The 27,236-nt window shown below is 49.1% G+C and overlaps 2 protein-coding genes across 2 annotated transcripts; one reads left to right on the top strand and one right to left on the bottom strand.

Annotated features, from left to right (window-relative positions):
• Positions 1–527: 527 nt before the first annotated feature.
• pwp1 (PWP1 homolog, endonuclein) lies at positions 528–27,236 on the top strand. Its single transcript, XM_033037857.1, has 15 exons — positions 528–631; positions 4,016–4,074; positions 4,189–4,364; positions 5,694–5,779; positions 5,911–6,007; positions 6,358–6,468; positions 7,013–7,134; positions 7,658–7,725; positions 9,529–9,625; positions 21,908–21,969; positions 22,927–23,038; positions 23,261–23,351; positions 24,914–25,035; positions 25,701–25,806; positions 26,944–27,236. Exons 1-15 carry the CDS (start codon positions 566–568, stop codon positions 27,051–27,053), a joined length of 1,485 nt encoding a protein of 494 aa, XP_032893748.1. The 5' UTR covers positions 528–565; the 3' UTR covers positions 27,054–27,236.
• Positions 11,027–12,308, bottom strand: LOC116984205 (complement C1q tumor necrosis factor-related protein 4-like). The gene has a single exon (XM_033038347.1). The coding sequence runs from the start codon at positions 12,092–12,094 to the stop codon at positions 11,027–11,029; it is 1,068 nt and encodes a 355-aa protein (XP_032894238.1). The 5' UTR covers positions 12,095–12,308.

The raw sequence follows: 27,236 nt of genomic DNA, 5'->3' as shown, positions 1-27,236 counted from the left end.
TGACTCCACGCTGCCTCGGTATTTCCCCTCTTGCTGCCTGGTGTACGTCCTGCACCTGCCCCTAACTGCCTGGTGTCTACCCCCTGTCCAAAGATTATGCCCCTGTCTTCCCCGGTATCTGTCTTTTGTCTGTTTCCACTATTAATGTTTGTTTCATGTGTATGCACATGTGTGTATGTATATATATATCGTTTCTATATCATTTACAGAGTATTATGTTTGCATATTCTGTTGTGCTGCTACAAGTAACAATTTCATTGTTCTGACAATAAAATACTGTTGACTCTTGGTATCTGTCCGGTGTCTACCCCCTGTTTGTTCCAGAATTTGCCCCCTCACTGCCCAGGTATTTGCCCCTCGCTGCCTGGCCCCACTACTCGGCTCGGCTGCCCCCGGTATTCTCCTCCCACTCCCCGGCTCCGTTTCTCCATTGCCCCTCCCCCTCCCTCCCCCCCCCCATCGCTGCCCCTGGCCCCGCAGTTACCGCCGGGCGCCGCCAGGGGTCGCGGCGGAGCGGGACCGGATGTTGTTGGCGGCGGGCCGGTCATTTCCGGCGGCGGCGGCGATGAGCGGGTTCCACACGTGCGCCCGGTGGACGCCCCGCGGGGCAGCTCAGGAGATCCCGCATAAGGTCAGGGGGAGGGAGGGAGGGAGGGAGCGCCGCGGGGGGTGATGAGGGAGCGCCGCCGGGGGGAGGGATGGGGGCGGGACAGTAAACATGGCGCCCAACCTGCGTGCTGGTCCCTCACTGGGGGAGAGATCCCTCACTGGGGGAGAGATCCCTCACTGGGGGAGAGATCACTCACTGGGGGAGAGATCACTCACTGGGGGAGAGATCACTCACTGGGGGAGAGATCCCTCGCTGGGGGAGATCCCTCACTGGGGGAGAGATCACTCACTGGGGGAGAGATCCCTCACTGGGGGAGAGATCCCTCACTGGGGGAGAGATCCCTCACTGGGGGAGAGATCACTCACTGGGGGAGATCCCTCGCTGGGGGAGAGATCACTCACTGGGGGAGATCCCTCACTGGGGGAGAGATCACTCACTGGGGGAGATCCCTCGCTGGGGGAGAGATCACTCACTGGGGGAGAGATCACTCACTGGGGGAGAGATCACTCACTGGGGGAGATCCCTCACTGGGGGAGAGATCACTCACTGGGGGAGAGATCCCTCACTGGGGGAGAGATCACTCACTGGGGGAGAGATCACTCACTGGGGGAGATCCCTCACTGGGGGAGAGATCCCTCACTGGGGGAGAGATCACTCACTGGGGGAGATCCCTCACTGGGGGAGAGATCACTCACTGGGGGAGAGATCCCTCACTGGGGGAGAGATCACTCACTGGGGGAGATCCCTCACTGGGGGAGAGATCACTCACTGGGGGAGAGATCCCTCACTGGGGGAGAGATCACTCACTGGGGGAGAGATCACTCACTGGGGGAGATCCCTCACTGGGGGAGAGATCCCTCACTGGGGGAGAGATCACTCACTGGGGGAGATCCCTCACTGGGGGAGAGATCACTCACTGGGGGAGAGATCCCTCACTGGGGGAGAGATCACTCACTGGGGGAGATCCCTCACTGGGGGAGAGATCCCTCACTGGGGGAGATCCCTCACTGGGGGAGAGATCACTCACTGGGGGAGAGATCCCTCACTGGGGGAGAGATCACTCACTGGGGGAGATCCCTCACTGGGGGGAGATCCCTCACTGGGGGAGATCCCTCACTGTGGATGAGCTCCCTCACTGGGGGAGATCCCTCACTGGGGGAGATCCCTCACTGGGGGAGATCACTCACTGGGGGAGAGATCACTCACTGGGGGAGATCCCTCACTGGGGGGAGATCCCTCACTGGGGGAGATCCCTCACTGGGGGAGATCCCTCACTGTGGATGAGCTCCCTCACTGGGGGAGATCCATCACTGGGGGAGATCCCTCACTGGGGGAGAGATCCCTCACTGGGGGAGATCCCTCACTGGGGGAGAGATCCCTCACTGGGGGAGAGATCACTCACTGGGGGAGATCCCTCACTGGGGGGAGATCCCTCACTGGGGGAGATCCCTCACTGGGGGAGAGATCACTCACTGTGGATGAGCTCCCTCACTGGGGGAGAGCTCCATCACTGGGGGAGAGATCCCTCACTGGGGGAGATCCCTCACTGGGGGAGATCCATCACTGGGGGGAGATCCATCACTGGGGGGAGATCCCTCACTGGGGGAGATCCCTCACTGGGGGAGAGATCACTCACTGGGGGAGAGATCCCTCACCGGGGGAGGGATCCCTCACCGGGGGAGAGATCCATCACTGGGGGAGAGATCCCTCACTGGGGGAGAGATCCCTCACTGGGGGAGAGATCCCTCACTGGGGGAGAGATCCCTCACTGGGGGAGAGATCACTCACTGGGGGAGATCCCTCACTGGGGGAGAGATCACTCACTGGGGGAGAGATCACTGACTGGGGGAGAGATCACTCACTGGGTGAGATCCCTCACTGGGGGAGAGATCACTCACTGTGGATGAGCTCCCTCACTGGGGGAGATCCCTCACTGGGGGAGAGATCACTCATTGGGAGAAATCCCTCACTGGGGGAGAGATCCCTCACTGGGGGAGATCCCTCACTGGGGGAGAGATCACTCACTGGGGGAGATCCCTCACTGGGGGAGAGATCCCTCGCTGGGGGAGAGATCCCTCACTGGGGGAGAGATCACTCACTGGGGGAGATCCCTCACTGGGGGAGAGATCCCTCACTGGGGGTGAGCTCCCTCACTGGGGGAGATCCCTCACTGGGGGAGAGATTACTCACTGTGGATGAGCTCCCTCACTGGGGGAGATCCCTCACTGGGGGGGAGATCCCTCACTGGGGGAGAGATCACTGACTGGGGGAGATCCCTCACTGGGGGAGAGATCACTCACTGTGGATGAGCTCCCTCACTGGGGGAGATCCCTCACTGGGGGAGAGATCACTCACTGGGAGAGATCCCTCACTGGGGGAGAGATCCCTCACTGGGGAGAGATCACTCACTGGGAGAGATCCCTCACTGGGGGAGAGACCCCTCACTGGGGGAGATCCCTCACTGGGGGAGAGATCACTCACTGGGGGAGATCCCTCACTGGGGGAGAGATCCCTCGCTGGGGGAGAGATCACTCACTGGGGGAGATCCCTCACTGGGGGAGAGATCCCTCACTGGGGGTGAGCTCCCTCACTGGGGGAGATCCCTCACTGGGGGAGAGATCACTCACTGTGGATGAGCTCCCTCACTGGGGGAGATCCCTCACTGGGGGAGAGATCCATCACTGGGGGGTGAGCTCCCTCACTCACTGGGGGAGAGATCCCTCACTGTGGATGAGCTCCCTCACTGGGGGAGATCCCTCACTGGGGGTGAGATCCTTCACTGAGGGAGAGATCCCTCACTGTGGATGAGCTCCCTCACTTGGGGAGATCCCTCACTGGGGGTGAGATCCTTCACTGAGGGAGAGATCCCTCACTGTGGATGAGCTCCCTCACTCACTGGGGGTGAGATCCCTCATTGGGAACGAGATCCCTCACTGGGGGATAGATCATTCACTGTAGGCGAGATCCCTCACTGGATGAGCTCCCTCCGGGGAGAGATCCCTCACTGGGCGTGAGATCCTTCACTAACCGTGAGCTCCCTCACTGGGAATTCCTGGCGGAGGTGTCTCCAGGCAGCACACATTGGAGTTGTGTATAGGTAGACAAAAGTGCTGGAGAAACTCAGCAGGTGCAGCAGCATCTATGGAGCGAAGGAAATAGGCAACGTTTCGGGCCGAAACGTTGCCTATTTCCTTCACTCCATAGATGCTGCTGCACCCGCAGAGTTTCTCCAGCACTTTTGTCTACCTTCGAATTTCCAGCATCTGCAGTTCCTTAAACATGGAGTTGTGTATGTGCTGGCACGCAGGATCAGCGGTGCCACTATAGCTGCTGCATGTTCCTGGCCCCAAGTCTGAGTGTACATGTGTTTACATGCGTGGTCATTGCGTGCCTTTCATTTTCTAGGTCACCCTGACTAAACAGGAGCTGCAACAGTTAATCCTCAATGCCAAGGAAGAGTTGAAGTAAGTGTCACTGGTGCCTGTTGCTGAGGTTGAACGTGAAGAGTTCTCAGGGTTTGCGGGTGCTGAGTGCGAGCTTTGTGACGGAACACACCAAACATTATGGTTTGTTTCTAGGGACCGGGAGCAGGAAAATGAAGAGGCAGCGGAGGGGACACAGGAGCCGGGGGAAGGATCAGGCCTTCCTGCCTCTGATGCTGACACTCCAGAAGGGAGAGAGGAGAAGGAGCAGGAGGAGGGGGATCGGGACAGTCTGGCAGAGTATGACCTGGATGAGTACGACGAGGAGGAAGGTGAGGCTCACACTAAATGATGGTGGTATTCAACGCTCTCGCCTGCAAAGCCTTGTCAACGTTAGCCAAATACATCATCAGGGCTTTATAAACTCATGCACGCTCACTGACGGAGTGTATCAGTGGAAACAGGTCCTTTGGCCCAACTCGCCAATGCCAACCATCTAAGCTAGTCCTGTTTGACCACGTTTGAGCCATTTATAAACCTGTATGTAATGTACCAAATTTCAATTTGTTTCATTACAATGAAATTAATTTCTCTCGGAGGCTCTGTGACTGGGCGGCAGGTGTGTGGCTCTGAGAGTTCATTGGAATGGGCTGAGGGGAAACCAGTTTAATGTGGAGGAGGGACATCAAAACACATAAAGAGATTGGCTGGGGTACTGTGTCATCCATGTGCTGATATTCCCACGTTGGCTACAAGTGTGAATAGACACAAAGTGTTGGAGTAACTCAGCGGGTCAGGCAGCATCTCTAGAGAAAAGGGATAGGCGATGTTTTAGGTCGAGGCCCTTCACCAGCATGGTTGTGTCTAGCAATGTCAGTGGATTTCTGGAGTGATACAAATCCATTGGGAAATGGGTAGTGGTTTATTATTGTCACGTGCACTGAGGTGCAGCGAGAAGCTTTGTATCTAAAAAGACCGGATAATAAATACAATCAAATCAAACTCAAGTGCAATCGGTAGAGCAAAGGGGAAGATACAGAATGCAGAATATAGTTCTCAGCATTGTAGTGCATCAGTTCGATAGACAAAGTCCAGGTAAGGGAGTACGACAGTATTGGACAGTACCATAACTTATGGAAGGACTGTTCAGAAACTTGATAACTGAGGGAAAGAAATTGTTCATATATTCATAACTTCTAGGAGCAGAATTAGGCCAGTTGGCCCATTAAGTCTACTCCACAATTCAATCAAGGCTGATTTATCTTTCCTTCTCAACCCCATTCTCCTGCCTTCTCCCCGTAACCCCTGACACCCTCAGGAGTCTGATGGTACATGCTTTCAAGCTTCTGTACCATTTTGAGGAAAAGAGGTACCTCTCTGGGGAAAATAGATCTGCAGATGTTTGAAATCAAAGCGGAGTGTTCTGGCAGTTGCTGTGCAGGGGAGAGGTTGAACATACAATCTCCCCTGGGAGATTGTATGTTCAAGCTGATTTGTGCATTTGGTGAGTAGATGATTTGTTAGTGTATGTAGCACTGCACAGGCCTTTTAACCCATCCTCTCCATGCCGGCCATCACAACCGACTGTGCAAATCCAAAGCACATTATGTGAATTGATATCTGTGATTTGTGCTTCTGATAATCTCTGACATTCTGTGCAGGTGGTGTGAACTTTGGCGATAGTCTGGGCGGACTCACTGTCTATGCCAGCAACGAAGACGACCCCTACGTCACTCTTAAAAATACAGTTAAGTTGAAGCTGGCCATTTCTTAGTATTGTCCTGAACACTTGTTCCATTGTGATGTTAACTAAGCAACAATTTTTTCCACTGTGCTTAATTCATGAGTAGATTAACATCTAACAATATATCTTTGTAGGACCAGTACGATGATGAAGATTTTAAAATCAAACCGAGCGACAATCTGATAGTGACGGGGAAGGTGGAGAAGGATTGCAGCATCCTCGAGATATTCGGTGAGGTATATCCAGCACCCTCCCCTCCAGTATTAGTTTGTAGTGGCAGCAGGTGTAGATATTGACCTGTTTGGCCTGGAACTGAGTGAGAGGTTGTAAAGGCACAGGCTGCTCTTGTCTGCAGGGCCTTGGTTTGGAATGAGCTCAGACGGGAAGTGCTGAGATTCCCAGGATTTGTCAGTTTCCATCTGCCCCTGGATCTGGGGGCATTTGTGTCAAACAGCTCAGATCCCAGCTGCGATGAGCACACTGGGAGACCGCAGTGCGTGGTCAGGTGTGTAGACCGCGTGATGGGGCGGTGGCCGGTCTGTGACGTATCCCGCTGACCGTGACACGTGTGTTTCTTGCAGTGTACAACCAGGATGAGCAGAGCCTGTACGTGCACCATGACCTGCTGCTTCCAGCCTACCCCCTGTGTGTGGAATGGCTCAACTTTGACCCAGACCCAGGAAGGCCAGTGGGTGAGTTGTGTTTGGATCTGTGAGTGGTCTCGTCCTGTCTATTGCCACAGTGCTGAGGGAAGCTGGGCTACACGGCCTTCCGTACCACAGGCCTTTCTGCCACCCTTCCCATCCACAAACAAATCTGAATTTCCAGCATATGACACGTGGTGCTCTGCAGTGCAAGTGCTCACCCAGATATATTGTGAATGTTGCACGGCTCCAAGCCCTGGCAGTTCTCTGACCTGAGCGTTACCCCCTTTGACCCCTTGTGTGTCCCCATTAGACCCAGGCATGACCCCCCTTTGACCCCCAGTGTGTCCACCTATGACCCCCAGTTTGTTGCCTCTGACCCCGGCTTGTCCCCTCCGACCCTGCCGTTTCACCTCCGACCCCGGCGTAATCCCTCTGTCTCCGGCGTGACCCTGGCGTGTCCCCTCTGCTCCTGGCGTGTCCCCTCTGTCCCTGGCGTGTCCCCTCTGTCCCTGGCATGTCCCCTCTGACCCCGGCGTGACCCCTCTGACCCCGGCGTGTCCCCTCTGACCCCTGTGCGCTCCTCTGGCAGGCAATCACGCTGCGGTGGGCAACATGACTCCTGTGATCGATGTGTGGAACCTGGATGTGGTCGACAGTCTGGAGCCCGTCTTCAGCCTGGGCAGTGAGACGTCCAAGAAGAAAAAGCGGAAGGTACGTGGAGGCAGAGGCCCCAGCAATGGAGTAACCTCCTACTCCCCCCTCTCTCCCCTTTTTCTCCACATCTCTCCCCTCCCCCACCACAGCTGATCCGCACCACAGTTAGTCACCCCAGCTCCTTTTCCCATTGACATCCTCCCCTTCCACGTCCCACTGTCCCCCTCACCGACCATCCCTCAGCTAGCCAGGCTGGGCTGGGCCTCCGGGGCTGCAGGCCGCCCATGCCTCGCCCCCAGCCATGACTGCGGCTCAGTGCCGGGCCTAGTCCTATCGTCTCCATACGGTTCCTGGTGTCCTGGAGGTCCCTGGCCTTGTCTCCGGCCGCATGTACATTTGGCTGCTCACTCCAACCACAGAGAGATATCTGCACGGTATGGGCTCTCATCTGCCCAGTCTCCAGCGATGTGGACAGCTGACCGCTCATTACTGCCACAGAGGAACACTTTCACCATGCGGGTTCTGCCTGGTCCTGTCTCGGAGGAGTCCCCAGCTTATCCGTGCTGGTCTATTGTTTCAGGGGACAGAGTCGGGGCATGAGGGACATTCTGACGCGGTGCTGGACCTTTCCTGGAACAGAAACATCAGGTGAGTGGCACCTTCCAGTCTACCTGCCTCGTGATGCAGTGGGAAGGGGAGAGATGCTGCCTCACCCACAGTGATCCCTCCCTCCTGCCGACACGGGCTGACAGCTTGCTCCTTGTACCTTTCACAGGGGACGAGCTGTATCTGTGGGGCACAAGGGTCTGCAGATGCTGGAATCTGGAGCAAGAAACAGAATGCTGAGGAACTCAACTGGTCAGGCGGCATCTGTGAACAGGCAACTGAAGAAGGTCGCGAACAAAAGTTGTCTGTCCATTCCCTCTGCAGATGCTGACTGACCTGCTGGGTTCCTCCAGCACTCTGTGTTTTGAAGCAGTTCTCCGTTTTCCCACCAGATGTCAGCACCTGATAGATTTGCAGAATTGTTGAGGAGGGAACTGTAGATGTTGGTTGAAACTAAAGATAGACACAAAAAGTTGGAGTAACTCAGCGGGTCAGGCAGCGTCTCTGGAGAAAAGGAATAGTCTGAGGAACGGTCATACCTGAAACTTTTCTCCAGAGATGCTGCCTGACCCGCTGAGTTACTCCAGCTTTTTGATGTCTATCTTGCAGAATTGTTTAACCGCTGATAACAATGAGATAATTCACTTAACTTGGTGACTTATTTTGTTTTAACGTTTGTGTGGAATGTTGGTGTGAATGACCATTTGTGCTCAGTCCCTGCAGGTCAGGGAGGTGCAAATAGAGGGAATTATCAGCAGTGTGAGCAGCGGGCAGGAGATGATGCTGATGTTTCATGTCCAGACAGCAGGGAACTCCTGTGGTGAAGCAGCTGGTTCATGCTCTTAACCTGGTGACAGGGAGTGTGTGCAGCCCAATGCAACAAGTGGCGAGAGGGGAAATGTGTGCATCAGTGGGAGTGAAGAAGTGTACAGATTAGTGATGTCCCATGTGGGAGAGAGTACACCTGTCCCAAAGTACAGTCCCTGCCTGCCTGGGTCAGAGAGATTGTCCCCAGAACTCATTCAAACGGGGAATGGTGGACATTGTCCCACAGTGCAGTCCCTGCTGTTTGGCTCACACCGATCGCTCCCAGAACACATTCACACATTGAACGGTGTGGAGGCTGAGGTCCCGCTGGCTCCTCCTGCTCCTGTGTTCTCATGTTCACAAAGCAATTGGCGATGAGCTCAAAGCAGAGGATTGCAGCCATTTTGCCCTTCGACCTGCTGCTCCTCCGGTCTAGGCTGTGGCAGAACCTTTATCATGTCTGCCATGTCCCGTGGTTACATTACTCACTAAAAATCATTGATCTCACCCATGAAATATACAACAATCATTTATTGTCCAGTTAGTGGGAGAAATTCAAGGATTTATAAGCCTTTAGTTCTTCCTTGTTTCAGTCTGGGATTGTCTGCCCTGTAAAGCTGGGGTCCCTTCTTCTTGGCTCTTAAAGAGACAAATCTAGTTTCCCTGAGGGCCAATCAGTGTCCGTACCGCCGGTCTCTCTCGCAATCGTATTTCTATGAGTTTGCCCTCGTTCTAACCTGTAGTGTGCGGCCAATCATCCTCACTCCATCCTGGTCCCGGGATCGTGCCGAGTTTGTGCTGCGTTGACTCCGTGCTGGCTGTATCCCATAGACATCCTGTCTGTTTCTGCACATTGTGCACTTCTGTCAACGCTGTACAATCTCGGAAAGATTGCTACATGAATCGAGCATGGGAGAGCTGAAATTGGGAAATTCCATACAGAATCATTACTGCAGATTTCCTTAAGAATATTACAGGATCCTGATTTGAATTCATCCGTGTCACTGCTGGTAATGGAATGTTTCTATTGCATGTTAGGACTGTTCTAGCCAGCGCGTCTGCCGATGACACTGTGATTCTCTGGGATATGTCTGAAAGGAAAGCCGTGACCTGCCTCACTGGCCACACAGACAAGGTGAGCTAAAGCAAACGTTTTCATTTCCTGTAACTGTATCCCAGCCGGGAATGTGCTACGCTTCTCCTGATCTTTCATCTTCGGTCCTTAACCTTTGTTATCCCGATCAGTGAAAGTTTACAACCTCAGCAGCACCTGAATACCTGCTCCCAACGCAGCAGGGGAGTCACTCTCGCCTGTCTTCTTCCCGACCAAACTATTGCCAGCTGTGTTTTGAAATTCCCATCTCAACTCTCCGCCCATTTACGTCTCTCGTTCCTCCTTCATTGCTTCATCCACATCAGTCCTAATTTCTTTCAATCACTGGGTGTCGCTGGTATGGTCAGTTTACCTCCTGCGTCTGACTGCTCCGGGAAGTGGTGAGGTGCTGCCTTGAGTTACGTGGGGATAGTGTTCCCAAGGGAATGCCAGGATAATCGCTCAACGATGATCGAGGAGCAGTGATGTTTTCCTGGGTCAGGAGCGTGACGGGATTGGGAGCTGCCGGAGTGATGTTAACAGTGCATGTTGAGGCTGGCACCCTCTGTAGCCATGGTCACCGGTGGTAAAAGGAATGATGGTTGTTGATATTAGTGCTATTCCCCTCTACGAAGGTGGAGAATACTCCATCACATCCCCAATGCGATTTGTGATGACGGAAGAGCTCTGGTGAGTGACTTGTGGTGGGGCAGCTGATCGCTGACCTGCACGGTATCCACGTGCCTTGTCCCGGCCAATAGTGTCCCCAACATTCGACTATGGTGATGCCTTTGTGAACCACGGGTAGTTAGTTGCCTCTCTTGCTTGAAGGGTTGTGTGTTTTTGTACGGCGAAGATAACACTTGCCACTTGTCAGCCCAGAAGCTTGCTGCACATGAACTGGTCCCTTTTCTATGGAGTTGCGCACTGTGCAAACATCCGCGATGGTCCCCTCTTCTGACCCTCTCATGGAAGGAAGTCCGATGGTGAAAATGCGGAGATGTTGGGCCAACTGAACGGCAGCTGTGGTGATGTTCTGGGGCTGGGATACATGACCGACAACAGTGCCATCACGTCCTGAGTGAGTCCAGTCGGTGGATTGTTCCCTTTTGCTGCCCGTTGACTCAGGTTTACCGGGTTCCTGCGGCCACGCTCAGTGAAACTTTGCCTTGTTGTCAATGCCAGCTGTCTCGGGTGTGGTGAGGTTAGGAACCTGTGTGTAATGGATTGATGAGGCTGTAGGATTGATGAGTAGCAGTACCAGCTTGTTCAGGTTGCCCATGATGGTGATTTAATGGCCTGTATTAACTTACTAACAAGTCAGTTAAACTACTGAAGCAGTTGGAAGCACTAAGCTACCGCCATCTGGTTTAGCAGCGTCTGATGTCAGTGGGATTTGAGACCCGCTGAGCAAAACTACCCATTCTCTGCAGATGTTTGAAATCAAAGCGGAGTGTTCTGGCAGTTGCTGTGCAGGGGAGAGGCTGGACACGTGCACACAGGCTCACTGCTCAGGGAGCCAATGTCCGGGTAGACGAGGAAGCCGGTGAAGGTGACGTACTTGCCGAGATTGCTGTAGAGAGCAAAGCGCTGATGCTGCTGACTGTGCAGCCACACTCTGTCGCCCATTGCCAGGAGTAACATCACACTCTGGCTCTGCATCTCCCTCCGCTCTGAATCGTCCTCGTCGAAGATCATGGCCTGCACCTCACTCTGGTTCTTCACCAGTTTCACAGAAATGGCCTTAAAGGGATGCTTTCCGACATTGAAAGAAAAGTAGTAAGCTCCAGGGATGTGGCAGGTGAAGATCCCCTTCTGCTTGTTGAAGTGCCTGCCCATGTTGATGTATTCGGTGTGAAAGGTGACGGCTTCATGCTGCAAATCCCCCGTGCTCTGCCCCAGCAGAGAGCTCGTTCTAGCCACTGAGAATGCCGACCGGTAGCCATGGTGATGCTGCGGAGTGGAGGGGCAACAGCAGGAGGCGATGGGGACAGGGGGCAGGCTATTGGTCAGCCCCTGGGACGGCTGCTCTGCGTAGACCAGGTAGCCGGTGAAGGTGGTGTACGGCCCCATGTTGCTGTACAGCGCGTACCTGGGGCTGCTTGACAGGAGCAGCCAGATATAGTCACCCACACTCAGTGGTAGCATCAGGCTCTGGCTCTGCACCTTGCGGTCCTTGCGCCTGTGGTCACTGAATGCTATCGCCTGTACCTCGTGGCTGTTCTTCATCAACATGACCGACAGCATCTTCTTGGGATACTTTCCAACTGTGAAGGCAAAATAGTAAGCCCCGGGAATCCTGCACACGAGCCTGCCTGTGTCCGGGTGGAAGTCGTGTCCAATGTTTACCAAGAGCTTGTCGAAGGTGACCGCTCTCTGCAGACCCCCCAACATGCTGCTGGTCCTGGTGGCCGAGAATGCTGATCGGTCATTCAGACCAGTGACCGATGCGACCCGTGGGGGGAGGGAGGTCAGCAGCAGCGTGACCAGCACGTCTGCCAGAGTGGCCATTTCACCCTGAGGAGAGAAAACAGCTCCAGTTGACAACTGAAACAGAAGCAAACACTCTCTTCACCGCTCACACCCGTTCCAACCATCCACTAACTCATTCCTCTCTCTATTCCCTTAATAGAGGCATACTGCATGAAGGCAGGCCCTTCATCCCAACCCGTTCAAGCTGACCCCAACGCCCCATCTTAGCTGGTCCCATTTGTCTGCACTTGGCCCATATCCCTCTGAGCTTTTCCTTATCCATGTATCTATCTGTCCAAATGTCTAAAAGTCTGGCGAGCTCTGCCTTGAATATCCTCGGTGATAGAGCATCCTGCGCCCTCAGTAAGTGATCCCAAAGATTCCCTTCCCCGCTAACAAATTTCTTCTAATTTCAGTCCCAAATGACCACTCCCTTACTTTAATACCAAGCCCATACTTTAATCGATAATGTTTTATTATTAATGTTTTATGTGTCATTCCTAACTGTCACTGTATGTCATGTCGTCATTTGAAGGCGGAGCACCAAGGCAAATTCCTTGTTTGTGAATACTTGGCCAATAAATGTATTCATTCATTCATTCATTCATACTTTTCAGCTAGGGAAAAAAAGTCCCTGCCAATTCCCCTAAGAATTTTGAATGTTTCAATAAGGTCGACTCTCATTCCTCTACATTCTAGAAATGCGGCCCAGGCTGCTTTCTCGGTCCTGGGTAGGACAAATCCCCTGCCCCAGGAAATAATCTACTGAATCTCCTCTACCCCAGGTTTCTCCTCTCTCTGCCAGGAAGACCAGACCTGTACACCGTGCTGCAGGCGTGATCCCAGCACACACCCATGTATTTGATGTCAGACATCTTTACTCTATTGGTTGAATCTTCTTGCAGTGAAAGCCAATATGTATGAAGAAGGGTTTCCACCCAAAATGTCACCTTTTCCTTTTCTCCAGAGATGCCTGACCCACTGAGTTACTCCATCGTTTTATGTCTATCTCTAAGCCAATGTTCAGTTTACTCTCCAAATTGCTTGATATGCACACAGCTCGACGTATCAAGGTTACTTAGTTACTCGGAACACCACATTCAGTCTCTCACCATTTAAATGTACGGCCCTGGTTTTTCTCTTTTACGAAAGTCGTCTTCTTGTGTATGGCGTGCACAGCCTAACGTTGTAGGTCAACTTGTTCTATTTGATCTCTTTGTCTGTGCACGTCGGGTTGATTGCATTAGTCGAAACAGGGTGGACCACGTGAAGGTTGAAACCTCCCATCCCCTTACCAAAGTGAATGGCCTCACATTTGTCTGCATTATATTCCATCTACTGTGGGTGCTACCCATTCACTTTGCTGATCTATAACCTCACAAACGTTTCACAATCACACTGCATCCTGGGTGTGTGTCGTTGAAAAACCTGGATATGTTACACTCAGGCTTCTCATCCCAATCATTGATGTAGATCAGGAAACAGCTGTGGCAACAACTCTGATCCCTTTGGCACCCCACTTGCCAAAGCCTCTCATCTAGAAACAATCTCATTATTACCCGCTCGCCTATGAACTGCCTTCTGCAATATCCACAATAACCAGATCTCTGTTGCTGGGTGTTCTGATAGAACATGTGAAATGAAATTCTTTTCTGGAAATCTAAGCTGTTGTTTTAGAATTCTTTCAGCTACTTCTGTAAACCATGCCTCTCATACACAGTTTTAATCTTGCACTGATGCTGAAGTAGAGAGATGGGAATGGCTGATCCATGTGGCTGAAATTAGAAGGAATTTGTTATTGGGGGAGGAAATCTTTGGGATCACTTTATTCTGCCGCCGTAAAGTTGAGCTTAGTGCCTGGCTCCCACGGGGTCTCTCCCCAGGGACCTTGCCCCTCAGATTCATTGGCTTGTCACTAAATACAGTCTCAGTGGAGCTCTGTTTCCTACTGTGGGCACATGTTCTTCCCCCTCCCCCCCCCCCCAGCAGTTCCAATGAAAATCAGTCATGCTGAATAATTAATGAACAGGCCAGTCTGATTTAAACTTAAATGTCATGTAAGTCCTTTAATGTCCGATAAATAGCTCCCCTTCCTTCACTCATCACCCCAAACCACTTCCTCAATTACTTGAAACCAGTGGTGCTGCACATTCTGCAAAGCTGTGGCTCCATGTTGCAGACGTTAGCAAACCAGTGCCAATTGTAGCTCTCAAGTAAGCAATCAAATATAATTCCTGCTATATTTATATACAAAGTAAACAAGCAGTACTTACAGGAGGCATCAGCAGGATAGTGATCTGCAGACTGTGGTGATAGATGCTGAATTATTAGAGAACAGATCGGAATGAAGTTGCTGCAGGAATGGGCTGGAGGGGAGTGAGTGAGTTTGTGTGTTCCTCCTGTAAGTCACAGGCTGTACTTGTTCATTTAGTCATGTTTTTGAATGATGAATAAAAGGTGCCCTGTACCATTAAGAATGGGATCAGCAAACTAAATTGCTGGAAGCGCTGCTTCCATCCATCCATCCGAATGACTGCATTCCAGCAGCTTTTCACTGTCCCTGCAGAAATGGCAATACATTCCATCTCTAGACTAACTATGATGGAAAGATACAAACTTGCATGCTACCTTGCTTTAATAAGACAATATTTTTAGTGTTTCTGATGCCGGTGTGAGGATTCTACTAGTGTTAGGGGTATGACTGAGCTGGACTCGGGCTGTGGAATGCCAAGCTCTCTGTGAATAGGAAGCAATTTTGTGTATGTCAGTCGACTTGTTTAGTTTAGAGATACAGCTCAGAAACAAGCCCCTCGGCCCATCCGAGTCTGCGCCGACCAGCGATCCCCGCACACTAACGCTATCCTACACACACATGGGACAATTTACAATTAACCTACAAACTGTACGTCTTTGGAGTATGGGAGGAAACCGGATATTCCCGAAAAAAACCCACGCAGATCACGGGGGAAAAGTACAAACTCTATACAGCCAGCACCCGTAGTTAGGATTGAACCCGGTTCTCTGGCTCTGTAAGGCAGCAACTCTACCGCTGCCACAGAGTTGTTCAGACGATGTGACGAAGTGGCCGTGTGAAGTCGGTGCTAATGAAGCAGATGGAAGGTTCCAATGTGGCTACTCATCTCTCTGACTCCATTGTCCTGCCTGGGAATGTTTATCTGATGTCTCGTTTCCGTTGTCCTGGAACAGTGGACAATTTAAACTGACCTCTGAAGCGATTACTTCCAAACACGGCCCTTGAGCTCTGATCCCTGATGAGAGAAATTACCGGTCCTTGTCTGCCAGGATATAATTTGTCCTCCGACTCTGGCCAGACCACCTACTAATTCTGTGAATACTTGGGTTTCAATGGATCTGAACACTCAGACCTGCTCAGTGAAACTACACCGAATGTGGCTGCTGTTTCCCACAGAGTGGAGCATGATGGCAGTAACTGAACAGCTGTAACCCATCTTGTGTTCATTTAACTGTGCTGAACTAAATACTGCCTGTGGATTAATGAGACCTACATCCTGTGGATTAATAAGACCTTTTATGAATTGAGTTTAGAAATTAATCGGCACCCATGAATTCTGTCTTGGGCAGGGAAGAGTGTCGGATGAAGGGTTCTGGCCCGAAACATCACCTATTCCTTTTCACCAGAGATAGAAACATAGAAAATAGGTGCAGGAGTAGGCCATTCGGCCCTTTGAGCCAGGACCGCCATGCAATAAGGTCATGGCTGATCATCCAAAATCAGTACCCAATTTCTGCTTTTTCCACATATTCCTTGATTCCGTTAGCCCTAAGAGCCATATCTAACTCTCTTGAAAACATCTAGTGAATTGGCCTTCACTGCCTTCTGTGGAATTCTACAGATTCACAACTCTCTGGGTGAAAAAGTTTTTCCTCATTTCAGTCCTCAATGGCCTACCCCTTATTCTTAAACTGTGGCCCCTGGTTCTAGACTCCCCCAACATGAGGAACATTTTCCCCGTTGGTGCAATCCCTTAAGAATGTTATATGTTTCTATAAAATTCCCTCTCATCCTTCTAAATTCCAGTGAATATAAGCCCAGTTGACCCATTCTTTCATCATATGTCAGTCCCGCCATCCCAGGAATTAACTTGGTGAACCTACTCTGCACTCCCTCACTAGCATGAATGTCCTTCCTCAAATTAGGAGATCAAAACTGCACACAATACTCTAGTTGTGGTCTCACCAGCGCCCTGTACAACTGCAGTAGGACCTCCTTGATCCTATACTCAAATATACTCACAGAACGGAGGGGAGGCTGGCTGGACTATGGTGCCTTCCTCACCTTGGTGCCACTGTGTTATGTTGTGTCGTGGACTTTCAGTGATTGTGCTTTTTTTTAAATTCTATTTTATTTTTAATATGTTTTATTATTTATTATTATTTATTTATTTTTATGATACTGCCTGTAAGGGAAATTCATTTCGTTGTCTCTAACTGAGACAATGACAATAAATTTGAATACAATACAATACAACAACAAATACTCTTGCCATGAAGGCCAACATGCCATTTGCTTTCTTTACTGCCTGCTGTGCCTGCATGCTTATTTTCAGTGACTGATGTACAAGGACACCCAGGTCTCATTGCACCTCCCCTTTTCCTAATCTGACACCATTCAAATAATAATCTGCCTTATCCACATTAGGCTGCATCTGCCATGCATCTGCCCACTCACCCAACATATCCAAGTCATCCTGCAGCCTCATAACATTCTCCTCGCAGCTCACACTGCCATCTAGCTTTGTGTCATCCGCAAACTCACATTTAATTACTTCATCTAAATCGTTAATATATATTGTAAATAACTGGGGTTCCAGCACTGAGCCTTGTGGCACCCCACTGGTCACTGCTTGCCATTCTGAAACTGACCCGTTAATTCCTACTCTTTGCTTCCTGTCTGCCAACCAGTTCTCTATCCATGTCAATACCCTATCCCCAATACCATGTGCTCTAATTTTACACTCTAGTTTCTTTTGTGGGATCTTGTCAAAGGCTATTTGAAAGTCCAGGTACACAACATCCACTGGCTCTCCCATATCCATTCTACTTTTTACATCCTCAAAAAATTCCAGAAGATTAGTCAAGCTTGATTTCCCTATCATAAATCCATGCTGGCTTTGACCGATCCTGTCACTGCCTTCCAAATGTCCTGCTATAACATCTTTAACAATCAACTCAAACATCTTCCTCATTACCAATGTAAGGCTAACTGATCTAAAGTTCCCCGTTTTCTATCTCCCTCCTTCTTAAAAAGTGGAGTTACATTAGCTGGTCGACAGGAACTGATCCAGAGTCTAAAGAACATTGGAAAATAATTACCAATGCATCCACGATTTCTAGGGCTACCTCCTTGAGTATTTTGGGATGCAGACCATCAGTGACCTGGGGATTTATCTGCCTACAGTCCCAACAGTTTACCTAACACCATTTCCTGACTAATGTGGATCCCCTTCAGTTCCTCCCTCCCACTAGATCCTCGGTCCCCTAGTATTTCTGGGAGATTGTTTGTGTCTTCCCTAAAGACAGAACCAAACTACTTGTTTAACTGGTCTGCCATTTCCTTGTTTCCCATTAGTCAAGTCAAGAGAGTTTATTGTTATGTGTCAAAGATAGGACAATGAAATTCTTGCTTGCTGCAGCACAACATAATATAGTAAGCATAAATACAGAACAGTTCAGTGCGTCTATATAGCAAAGACCATATATATACACATAAATAAACAGATAAAGTGCAATAGGCGGTTATAGTTCATAGTTTGTTTGATGGCGAGTTTAATAGCCCGATGGCTGTGGGGAAGAAGCTGTTCATGAACCTGGATGTACCAGATTTCAGGCTCCTGTGGCAGCGGAGAGATGAGTGTGTGGCCAGGATAGTGTGGGTCCTTGATGATGCTGGCAGCCTTTTTGAGGCAGCGACTGCGATAGATCCCTTCCATGGTGGGGAGATCAGAGCCGATGGTGGATTGGGCAGTGGTCAGAACTTTCTGCAATATTTTCCGCTCCTGGTCGCTCGAGTTGCCGAGCCAAACCACGATGCAACCAGTCAGCATGCTCTCTACTGTGCACCTGTAGAAGTTCGAGAGAGTCCTCTTTAACATACCGACTCTCCGTAATCTTCTCAGGAAGTAGAGGTGCTGATGTGCTTTCTTTATAATTGCATCAGTGTGCTGGGACCAGGAAAGATCCTCAGAAATATACACGCCCAGGAATTTGAAGTTCTTGACCCTTTCCACCATAGTCCCGTTGATATAAACAGGATTGTGGGTCCCTATCCTACCCCTTCCAAAGTGCACAAACAGTTCCTTGGTTTTGCTGGTGTTGAGAGCCAGGTTATTGTGCTGGCACTATTTGGTCAATCGGTCGGTCTCATTTCTATACTCTGACTCGTCACCATCAGTGATTCGTCCCACAACCGTGGTGTCGTTGGCGAACTTGATGATGGAGTTCGCACTATGTCCGGCTACGCAGTCATGAGTATAGAGTGAGTAAAGCAGGGAGCCGAGCACGCAGCCTTGAGGTGCTCCCGTGCTGATTGTTATCTGTTTCTGATTCACCCGTGTCTGACTGTGGGGACCTACATTTGTCTTCACTAATCTTTTCCTCTTCACATATCTAAAGAAGCCTTTACAGTCAGTTTTTATATTTCCCGCAAGCTTTCTTTCATGCTCTATTTCCCACTTCTTAATTAACCCTTTTGTCCTCCTCTTGAATTCTAAATTTCTACCTGTCCTCTTCTTTGCTGCTTCCTCTGGCCGATTTATATGCCTCTTCCTTGGATTTAACACTATCCCTAATTTCCCTCATTAGCCACGGTTGAGCCGCATTCCCCGTTTTATTTTTACGCCAGACAGGGATGAACAATTGTTGTAATTCATCCATATGATCTTTAAATCTTTGTCATTACTTATCCATTGTCAACCCTTTAAGTATCATTTGCCAGTCTCTCCTAGCTAATTCCCATCGCATAACATCAAAGTCAACTTTAAGTTCAGGACCCTCGACTCTGAAATAACCGTGTCACTCTCCATCTTAATGCCAAATTCCACCGTATTATGGTCACTGTTGCCCAAGAGGCTTTGCACAACAAGATTGCTAACTAGATGCTGCCTGACCCGCTGAGTTACTTCAACACTTTGTGTCTATCTTCGAAGAGCTCCTTTGAGAATGTGCAGGGAGCCGGGTCCACAGCACCCTGTGCATGAAGTGTGGGGTGAATCTTAGTGGGAGGGACTGCGGGTCACACACACATCTCAGCGAGTGCCCGAAATTGGATCTATTAAGTACAGATGCTAAAAGGTGCTCTCTGTACACGCTGACTGCATCCTCAGTGCTGAGCAACATCTTGGGACACTGGGCCCCAAATTCAATGAGAAACCATGTCAGATAAGTATTTTGATAGCCAAATAGTGGAAGGGGAACCAGCGGAAGTGGTATACATGGAGTCAGTGTGCCAGACTCTCCCATTTCACCCCGTCTTCTCTGCTACTAAAATCTAACCTGCTTTATCTCTTTCCCAGTTCCATCCCAAGGCTTTTAACCTGAAATGTTAACTCTGTTTCTCTTTCCAGAGATGCTGCATGACCTGCTGAGTGAGCATTTTCAGTTTTTATTTCAGACTTCCTGCACCTGTAGATTTTTGCTTTATATTTACGAGTGAAAGGTGCCAATTGCAATACATAAGATCATGAGAGGGTGACTGGAGAGAATATTTCCTCATGTGGGGGTGGGGGGGGGGGGGGGGGGGGGGGGGATCTAGTTTGAGGCCACTGTTTAAAAATAAGGGGTCACCCATTTGAGAAGAAATGAAGCAAATTGTTTTCACTGAGAGTTGTGAGCTTGGAATTATTTCCCGCAAATAGACAGCGAGAGAGAATCTTTGAATATTTTTAGGGCAGAGGGAGAGAGAAGAGTTAAATACTGCCAGTGTACGTTTTCTTAGGAGAAGTTTGAGGGGCATGTCTAACCTTGTGTTCCTAATATTCATATTTGTATAAATCATTCAAAGTTGTGTTTTTATATCAAGCAGTGCATGATCAAGGACCAGTCTCACCCCCATCACTCTCATATCTTCCCTCTCCCAGCAAACATAATCAAGGACCATTAGCACCCTGGCCACTCATAATGAAGGACCAGTCTTGCCCTGTAGTGAGGAGGAAGGCTTCTTACTATAGGAGGGAACTTATGGTCCAGTGCTTTGCGCAGTGAAGGAGTTTACTCCAGGTAGTGGAGTCTGTGTGTGTGTGGGGATATGCATCAAATGGAGGGAATAGACAATTAGTGGGGAGAGGGTGCATTCGAACTGGCCTTAACTGGGCTGTTCTAGAATGAACTTTTCAGTTCTCTTCTGGGGTCACTGAGGATTTTAGTATCATGGAATCGTTAGGGTTTACAGTACAGGAGGGGCCCGTTCACACCATCATGTCAGCTGCTTCTCTCATAATTAGAAACAGATCAGGTGGTGAGCAGATGAGCTGAATCACGTCAGATAATCCACAACTATGCCGATTATCTCTTTTCCGGAATAGCATCAGTTTTAGCCCACGTGCGATCCTAATTATCGGACAATCGGTGTCTACTGTGTATCAGACAGCATAGCCTCTAATTACCCTGATTACTACGTGATGTGCTCAGATGGGCCTTCAATTATCTGCTTGCTTCCTGTTATTTCTTGCTTTCTATTATGTTTGCTGCAACAACCATTGCTTGTTTTATCATTGTTCCAGGCCTTCCAGTGCAGTATATTTGGACAGCAGGAGTGTGGGTGTTGGAGATCTGCAGCTCAGAAACAGGCCATTCGGCCCACTGGAAATTGGCTTGAGAGAAAGAACTGCCCAGGGCTCACTAGTGGCTGTGGCTAACAAATGCATGTCCATAGTTCCAGGAACATTAATGCAGAGAGGGAACCTGCTTGGGTCCATCTTTATTGTGGGTTTTTAGGGCGGCATAGTATTGCAGCGGTAGAGTTTCTGCCTTACAGCATCAGAGACACGGATTCGATCCTCTGGGTGCTGCCTGTACGGAATTTGTACGTTCTCCCCGTGGCCACATGGGCTCTCTCTAGGTGCTCCAATTTCCTCCCACACTCCAAAGACGTACAAATTCGTAGGTTACTTGGCTTTGGTAAAAATGGTAAATTGTCCTTAGTGTGTAGGATAGTATTAGTGTACGGGGTGGTCGCTGGTCGGATCAAAGGGCCTGTTTCCGCGATATATCTCTAAAGTCTAGAGACCAGCTAGCAAGGGTCAAATTTCAGAGACATTTTAGGAGCAAACTTGTCAAATAGTCAGACCTTTTCTTTATAACTCCTTTGGTGTGATTTTCAGACTTTGTTTACCCCATTTCAGTTCAACATTTGAAAGAATTTATTTGTAAATTATTTTTTTGTGACGACCAGCAGCATTCTGAGAGGAGTATGCTGTTGCTGGAGGGTCTCTTCGGCGTGAGGGAGACTGAGGAGAGATTGAATTGAGGTGTATAAAGTTATGAGAGGTCTAGACATGGTGAACAGGACGGACCTATTCACTTTAGCAGAGTGCTCAATAACCATGGACATGAGCTGGGGAGAAGAACTACACCCAGAGAGACTGCATGATGCAGGCGGCTCTCCTCGCTTTTTGTAGAAAGTACCTGAATAAGCACTTGGAGCCCCGACCTAAGGACAGGCAGGTGGGAGTAACCCGCTAGCTCTATTTGTGACAGTATGCAACATGTGGTCTGATTGACTGCCTTTTCTCTGACTCTCACTGACCTTCTCAGAATTGCCCTGTCCATTCCACAGTTTTGTTGTGAATCCTTTCCCATTTGTTCTTGTTTCAGGTGCAGACTCTCCACTGGCATCCGTTTGAAGCACAGACACTTCTCTCTGGCTCGTTCGACAAGTGAGATATAATGCTAGGCATTTTGTTTCAATTTTATAAATGGCCCTTTTCAATCTTTGAAGAAGCACATTTTCCCTTTGGTCTGTTGGTGCTTCATGTTTGCAATTCCAATCCGCTGTCCCATCCTTCTATCACCTTGAAGTTCACCAGCTGCTGCTCCCCTGGACTCTCCCATCTCTGCTTCCAAATGCCCACTTTAGGCAGGAAGCCTTTGTGCATCTTACTGTAAACAAAGGAACTTATTTTTAAATTATTTTATTAATTTATTAACAAAATATGGGATCCATCTCCATAGCTACCTAAATCATGTCATCATGTTCAGCACAAACATAGTGGGCCGAGGTCCTGTTCCTGTGCTCTACTATTCTATGTTCATAAATATAGTAATACAAGCCCTTCACCAACTCATCCATGCCGAGCAAGGTGTTGATTTGAACTAGTCCCATTTCCCCACGTTTGGCCCATATCCTTGAAACCTTTCCTATCCATGTGCCTGTCCAAATAAATGTATTTTAAATCGTTATAGTACCTGCCTCAACTACCTCCTCTGCCAACCACATCACGTCACTTTTTGACCACCATTTGTAGAAACTTGTAATGCTTAAAACTGGCCCAAAACAACTGTGAAAGTCCGAAGAAAGCATTTGATTGTGAATTACAGCAGGATGTTTTGAGTCCTCATTGATGCAGCTTTCTCTCTGTGCTTTTCTCATGACCTCATCCAAAACTAAGGGCAGACCATCGGGTAATATTATTCTTTAGCGGTTGGGACAGGTAGAATACAGGAGCTGAGTGCAACTTCCACCCAAACCTATAGCATTCACACGGGCGTGAATCATAGGTGCCCTTTAACATCACTGCCCCAATGACCTGGGCCATGTGAATGAGTGCCATACAACCGTGCCAGACCGGTCCTCCCTTGCTGCACTGTTGGCTACAGCTCTGTGTCCTCGGCAGGTCTGTGGTTCTGTACGACTGTCGCGATCCGAAGGAGAGCCGTCGCAGCTGGAAGTTCAGCGGGGAAGTCGAACGAGTGGTTTGGAATCACTTCTCGCCCAATAACTTCTTGGTGAGTTTTATTTGTGTCAAGGGCAGAGTGTAATGGTAGCGGGAGCCCTGTGCTTGTGTGCTTTTGTCGGAGGTCAAAGGGGGGGGGGGGTGAGCACGTGGCAGAGAGTTTCCATGGTTCATGAGCCTGGGAGTGAATCGGGTGGAAGATTGAAGAATATCACTGTACCTCCATGATCTTCGTGGTGCAGTCAGTGGTTAATGCTTTCCCTTCACCCTCCAGGCCAGCACAGATGATGGCTTTGTCTACTGTCTGGATGCTCGAACAGAGAAACCACTTTTCACACTCAAAGCTCACAATGGTGAAGTAACAGGTAAGAATCGCCTGCCAGTTTGTGTATGTCTCGATTCAGAAAAACAATCAGAAGCCAAGAATGTTTCATTGCCATATGCACCGGGATTGGACTAGCGCAACAACATTCTTGAGCTTTACAGGCCCATTAACACAACTACGCAACAAATAAATATACAATAAAATACATGAAATTATCAATTATACCAGGCAAACAGATCATGATATGCAAGCAAAGTATATAGTGCAACATAAACAAAGAATGTATTGGTTCAGTGCTGATGTAGGGTTGTGGTTAGTGTTGTGCAGTGTTCAAGGGCCTATGAACGATACAAAGAAGCTGTTCTTGAACTTGAAGGTAATGGTTCTCGGGTCCTTTACCTTCCTCCCCATGGTTCCAGCTCTGAAGCAACTGTTCAGTATTAGGTCTCAATCTGGGAAATGGAGTCTGAGATAAAAGATGCTCCAGTGTTGCAGCTTCAAAAGGTTGGCACCTTATAGTTAGGTGTTCCTGGACTTTTTCTTGATGTTCAGTGGCATGACCTTAATGTTCAGTGGCATGACAGTCACTGAAATTCCTACCATCACCATTCTGAGCGTCTGAGGGGACCCACCACATAAACATTGACTGCAAGAACAGGTCAAAGGTTGGATGTCCTGTGGTGAGTGTTTCTCTCTGACAGCCCAGGACCTCTCCGCCATCTACAAGGCATTTGAATGTGGACCGGCCCAAACTCAATAGTGTGTGAGATGGGAACTCGTCTCATACCAGTGCTCCATGGCACTGCCGTTTGCAGCACTGTACTGCTGTCTCCGTACAGCTGGTAATCTCTGATTTGTAGCTAATTTCCCCAGATGTACTGATTTTGTGCTTGCTGCCTCCAGCTGCCCTCCCAGCTCCGGGCCTGAGTTGATGATGAAAAGGAGAGAGAGAGATGTGGGCGAGGAGTGTAGGCAGTGACGCAGTATGAACATTTTGAGTCGTGCTTTCTTTTCTCACCTCTCTCTAAGACTAAGAAATGACGGGATAGTGTGTTGGTCAGAATCAACATCAATAATTAGTACACAGCTCAGGAACCAAAGGCCTCATAGCAACACCTCAAACTGGGGAAAGGGCATCAAATTCTTGGGGGGGGGGGAATGTTGCAATTTGCAGGTTGGTGCAGATGGAGTGCGGGATCTGTGAGTGTTCACCTGGTCCTGGGACCATCCTGCGATGTCCAGGCTCTTGTGCATGTTGGCAACTGGTGGTCCCCTGGATCCAGAACCATCAGTGGAGGTGGTGAGAAGCTGACTGCTGGCTGTAGAAAATGCAGGAATTGCCATTGCTTTGGGCAATTGTCTTTTTGGTGTAAAACTGCCAGGACCGTGTCGAAACTTGGTTAGGAAGCTTCCTTGAATTAGAAATTCTTCTGCTTTTGAATGCTCCTTTTATCATTGGTTTACCCTGGAACAGAGGTGAACAAATGGGACCAAGACACAGATCAGCCATGATCTCAGTGAAGACCATATGGTTCTGTCCCTCTGTGTACCACTTCTCTCTGTATGAACGGCATTTAATACATCTAAAATACCTCTCTTTAGGTCTGGAGCTCAGCAGCCAAATCAAAGGCTGCTTGGTGACGTCGTCTTCTGATAAACATGTGAAGATCTGGGATATTTTGGGGAATAAGCCAAGTTTGATACATTCCAGAGATATGAAAATGGTAAGGAACATAAATGGCCCGGAGTTGTGTTGTGTACAGGCATTATCCTTCCTACCGGGCAGGTTGTTGTAAACCTGTTCCATTCAGAGAGTATCTTTACGCTGGAATATTGTCCTCGGCAGCCGCTCAGGAAGCGGTTTGATGTGAAAACCTGCATCAACATATGAGGGAAGCCAAGCAAAAGCTCTGTAGATCAGAGAGATTTCAGGGAGCAGCTAAAGGAAGAGGTAAAGAGGCAGAGATTTAGGAGGAAATTTTCAGGTGTTACCAGATAGAGCTGTGGTAATTTGGGAATAATTGGAAGGTCAGAATCAGGGATGTGCAGGAGTTGGAGGATGGGCCAGAGGGAGGGGGGGGGGGGGGTCCTGATTCCCTTCTGTGTGACTCAATTACACAGTAGAATTAGTTACTGGCACAGGGAAGGATTTAAAAACGGGTGAGCTTTTTAAATCAAGGATTTGCCTCAGTTGGCGGGGTGTTGGTCTGTGGTCAGAGAGGGGACGGGCAGTAGTGTTGAGGATGTCATCGGCTCATTGCCAGGACTCTACGCACCAGGTTGGTGCTTCTGGTCTGGTTACTGTAGACGGTTTCAGGCATTAGTGAGTGGAGGATTACTTTGATTTGTGGGTCACTAATTTCTACTAATTGACCGTGTTTGTTTTCAGGGCGTTGTGTTCTGTGCAGCTTGTTGTCCAGATGCGCCGTTCACATACACTTTCGGAGGACAGAAAGGAGGTCTTCGCACCTGGGATGTCAGCAATATCTCAGCAGGTAATAATTCACTCCAAATTCATGAAGTTATACAGTAGAGCAAGGGTTCCCAACCTGTGGCAAATTTACCCCCAGGGGTAAATTTCGCCTACCCTGGGGGTAAAAGTTGATTCTGGATTTGTGCATATTTTTTTCATTGGTCTGTGTTTTGTTCTGGTTGTTCATAAATAAGTGAAATAACATTGTTATGTGCTATTAACGTTGCCAGGGGTAAATGGGACGAAAAAAGTTGGGAACCCCTGCAGTAGAGAAACAGTCCCTTGGGCCTAACGTCCACTCAAACCAAGATACCTATCTAGCTTCGTCCTATTTGTTTGTGGTTGGCCCGTATCCCTTAAACCTTTCTTATCCATGAACCTGTCCAAATGCCTTTAAGCACCGTAATTGTACCTGCCTTACTACCCTCAGGTGGGACTAGTGTAGAAGTGGCACACTTGATCGGCATGGCCAAGTTGTGCCAAAGGACATGTTTCCGTGCTGTGTGACTCTATGACTCTGGTAGCTTGTTCCATGTACCCACCACTCCCTGTGTGAAAATCTTTAAAGGGAAATTGGCAGAATTGTGGGGAAAGAGCGATGGACATGGGACCAAAAGGAGAACATGTTGGTTCAGAGAATTAGTCAAGGCCGGATGGCCAGAGTGGCCTGCACTGCTCCATTTCTGGTTCTGCAGGGTGGTGTGAGGCGTGTGGTTGGATACAGGGAGATTTGAACACAATTGACAAGGTATTTCCCACTTCCTGTGAGAAAGTTTGTTCTATTTCATATTTCAAGGATCGTGGTTAAACTTGTATTAAAAGTTTGGATTTTATTCGATTGTCTTGTAACCCATTCTCCAGACACTTTGTGCTTAGTATCTCCAGGTCAGCATGAGTTTCAATGGAAAATGATTAGTTATTAGTCAGGACTGGGAAACAGATGTATTTATTAAATTGGCACAGTACTATTGCCCTGACCTTCCGTAACGTTCAACCTTGGCATTGGCTTTTGCTCAGCTTCTGGAGCAAGAAATCGGAGGTTCTCTGCCCCCTTCCCAGCCATTCTGTTTGTAAATCTGACTCCACTTGAGGCATGCAAAGTGTTTGTTTGTTCTTTTACACACCGATGTCTAACTGTTTCATTGCATTGGTTCTTCAGTGAACGCTGCCTTTGGGTCTCGTGAGCGACTACAGATGACTGCACCTTGGAGTTCACCCGCTGCTATGGCTGCGTCATGCAGTGTCACAGACTTTGCCATGGAGTCCTAGCCTCCGTAACAAACCATCGTCTCGCATCAGCCTTTCAACTGCTCCTAGGTGGAGATGGCCTTGGATAGTATTGGTCAAGAAAAATTATGAATTATTATGTTTAATTCTATTTCAAAAGCAGCTGCTTCGTGCAATATTCTAGAACTTGCAATAATAAAATCAGACGGTGCAATTCATATGTAA

The sequence above is a fragment of the Amblyraja radiata genome, chromosome 19 (genome assembly GCF_010909765.2).
Source record: "Amblyraja radiata isolate CabotCenter1 chromosome 19, sAmbRad1.1.pri, whole genome shotgun sequence".
NCBI lineage: Eukaryota > Metazoa > Chordata > Chondrichthyes > Rajiformes > Rajidae > Amblyraja > Amblyraja radiata.
The sequence above is the reverse complement of the archived record's forward strand: the minus strand, read 5'-3'. Positions and strand labels throughout refer to the sequence as shown.

Excerpts from the sequence above, each read along its gene's own strand:
- LOC116984205 (XM_033038347.1), bottom strand. The coding sequence starts at position 12,094 with ATGGCCACTCTGGCAGACGTGCTGGTCACGCTGCTGCTGACCTCCCTC.
- pwp1 (XM_033037857.1), top strand. The coding sequence starts at position 566 with ATGAGCGGGTTCCACACGTGCGCCCGGTGGACGCCCCGCGGGGCAGCT. Across the intron at positions 4,365-5,693 it reads TGAGTACGACGAGGAGGAAG|GTGGTGTGAACTTTGGCGAT; the intron begins GTGAGGCTCACA and ends CATTCTGTGCAG. Across the intron at positions 6,469-7,012 it reads AGACCCAGGAAGGCCAGTGG|GCAATCACGCTGCGGTGGGC; the intron begins GTGAGTTGTGTT and ends CTCCTCTGGCAG.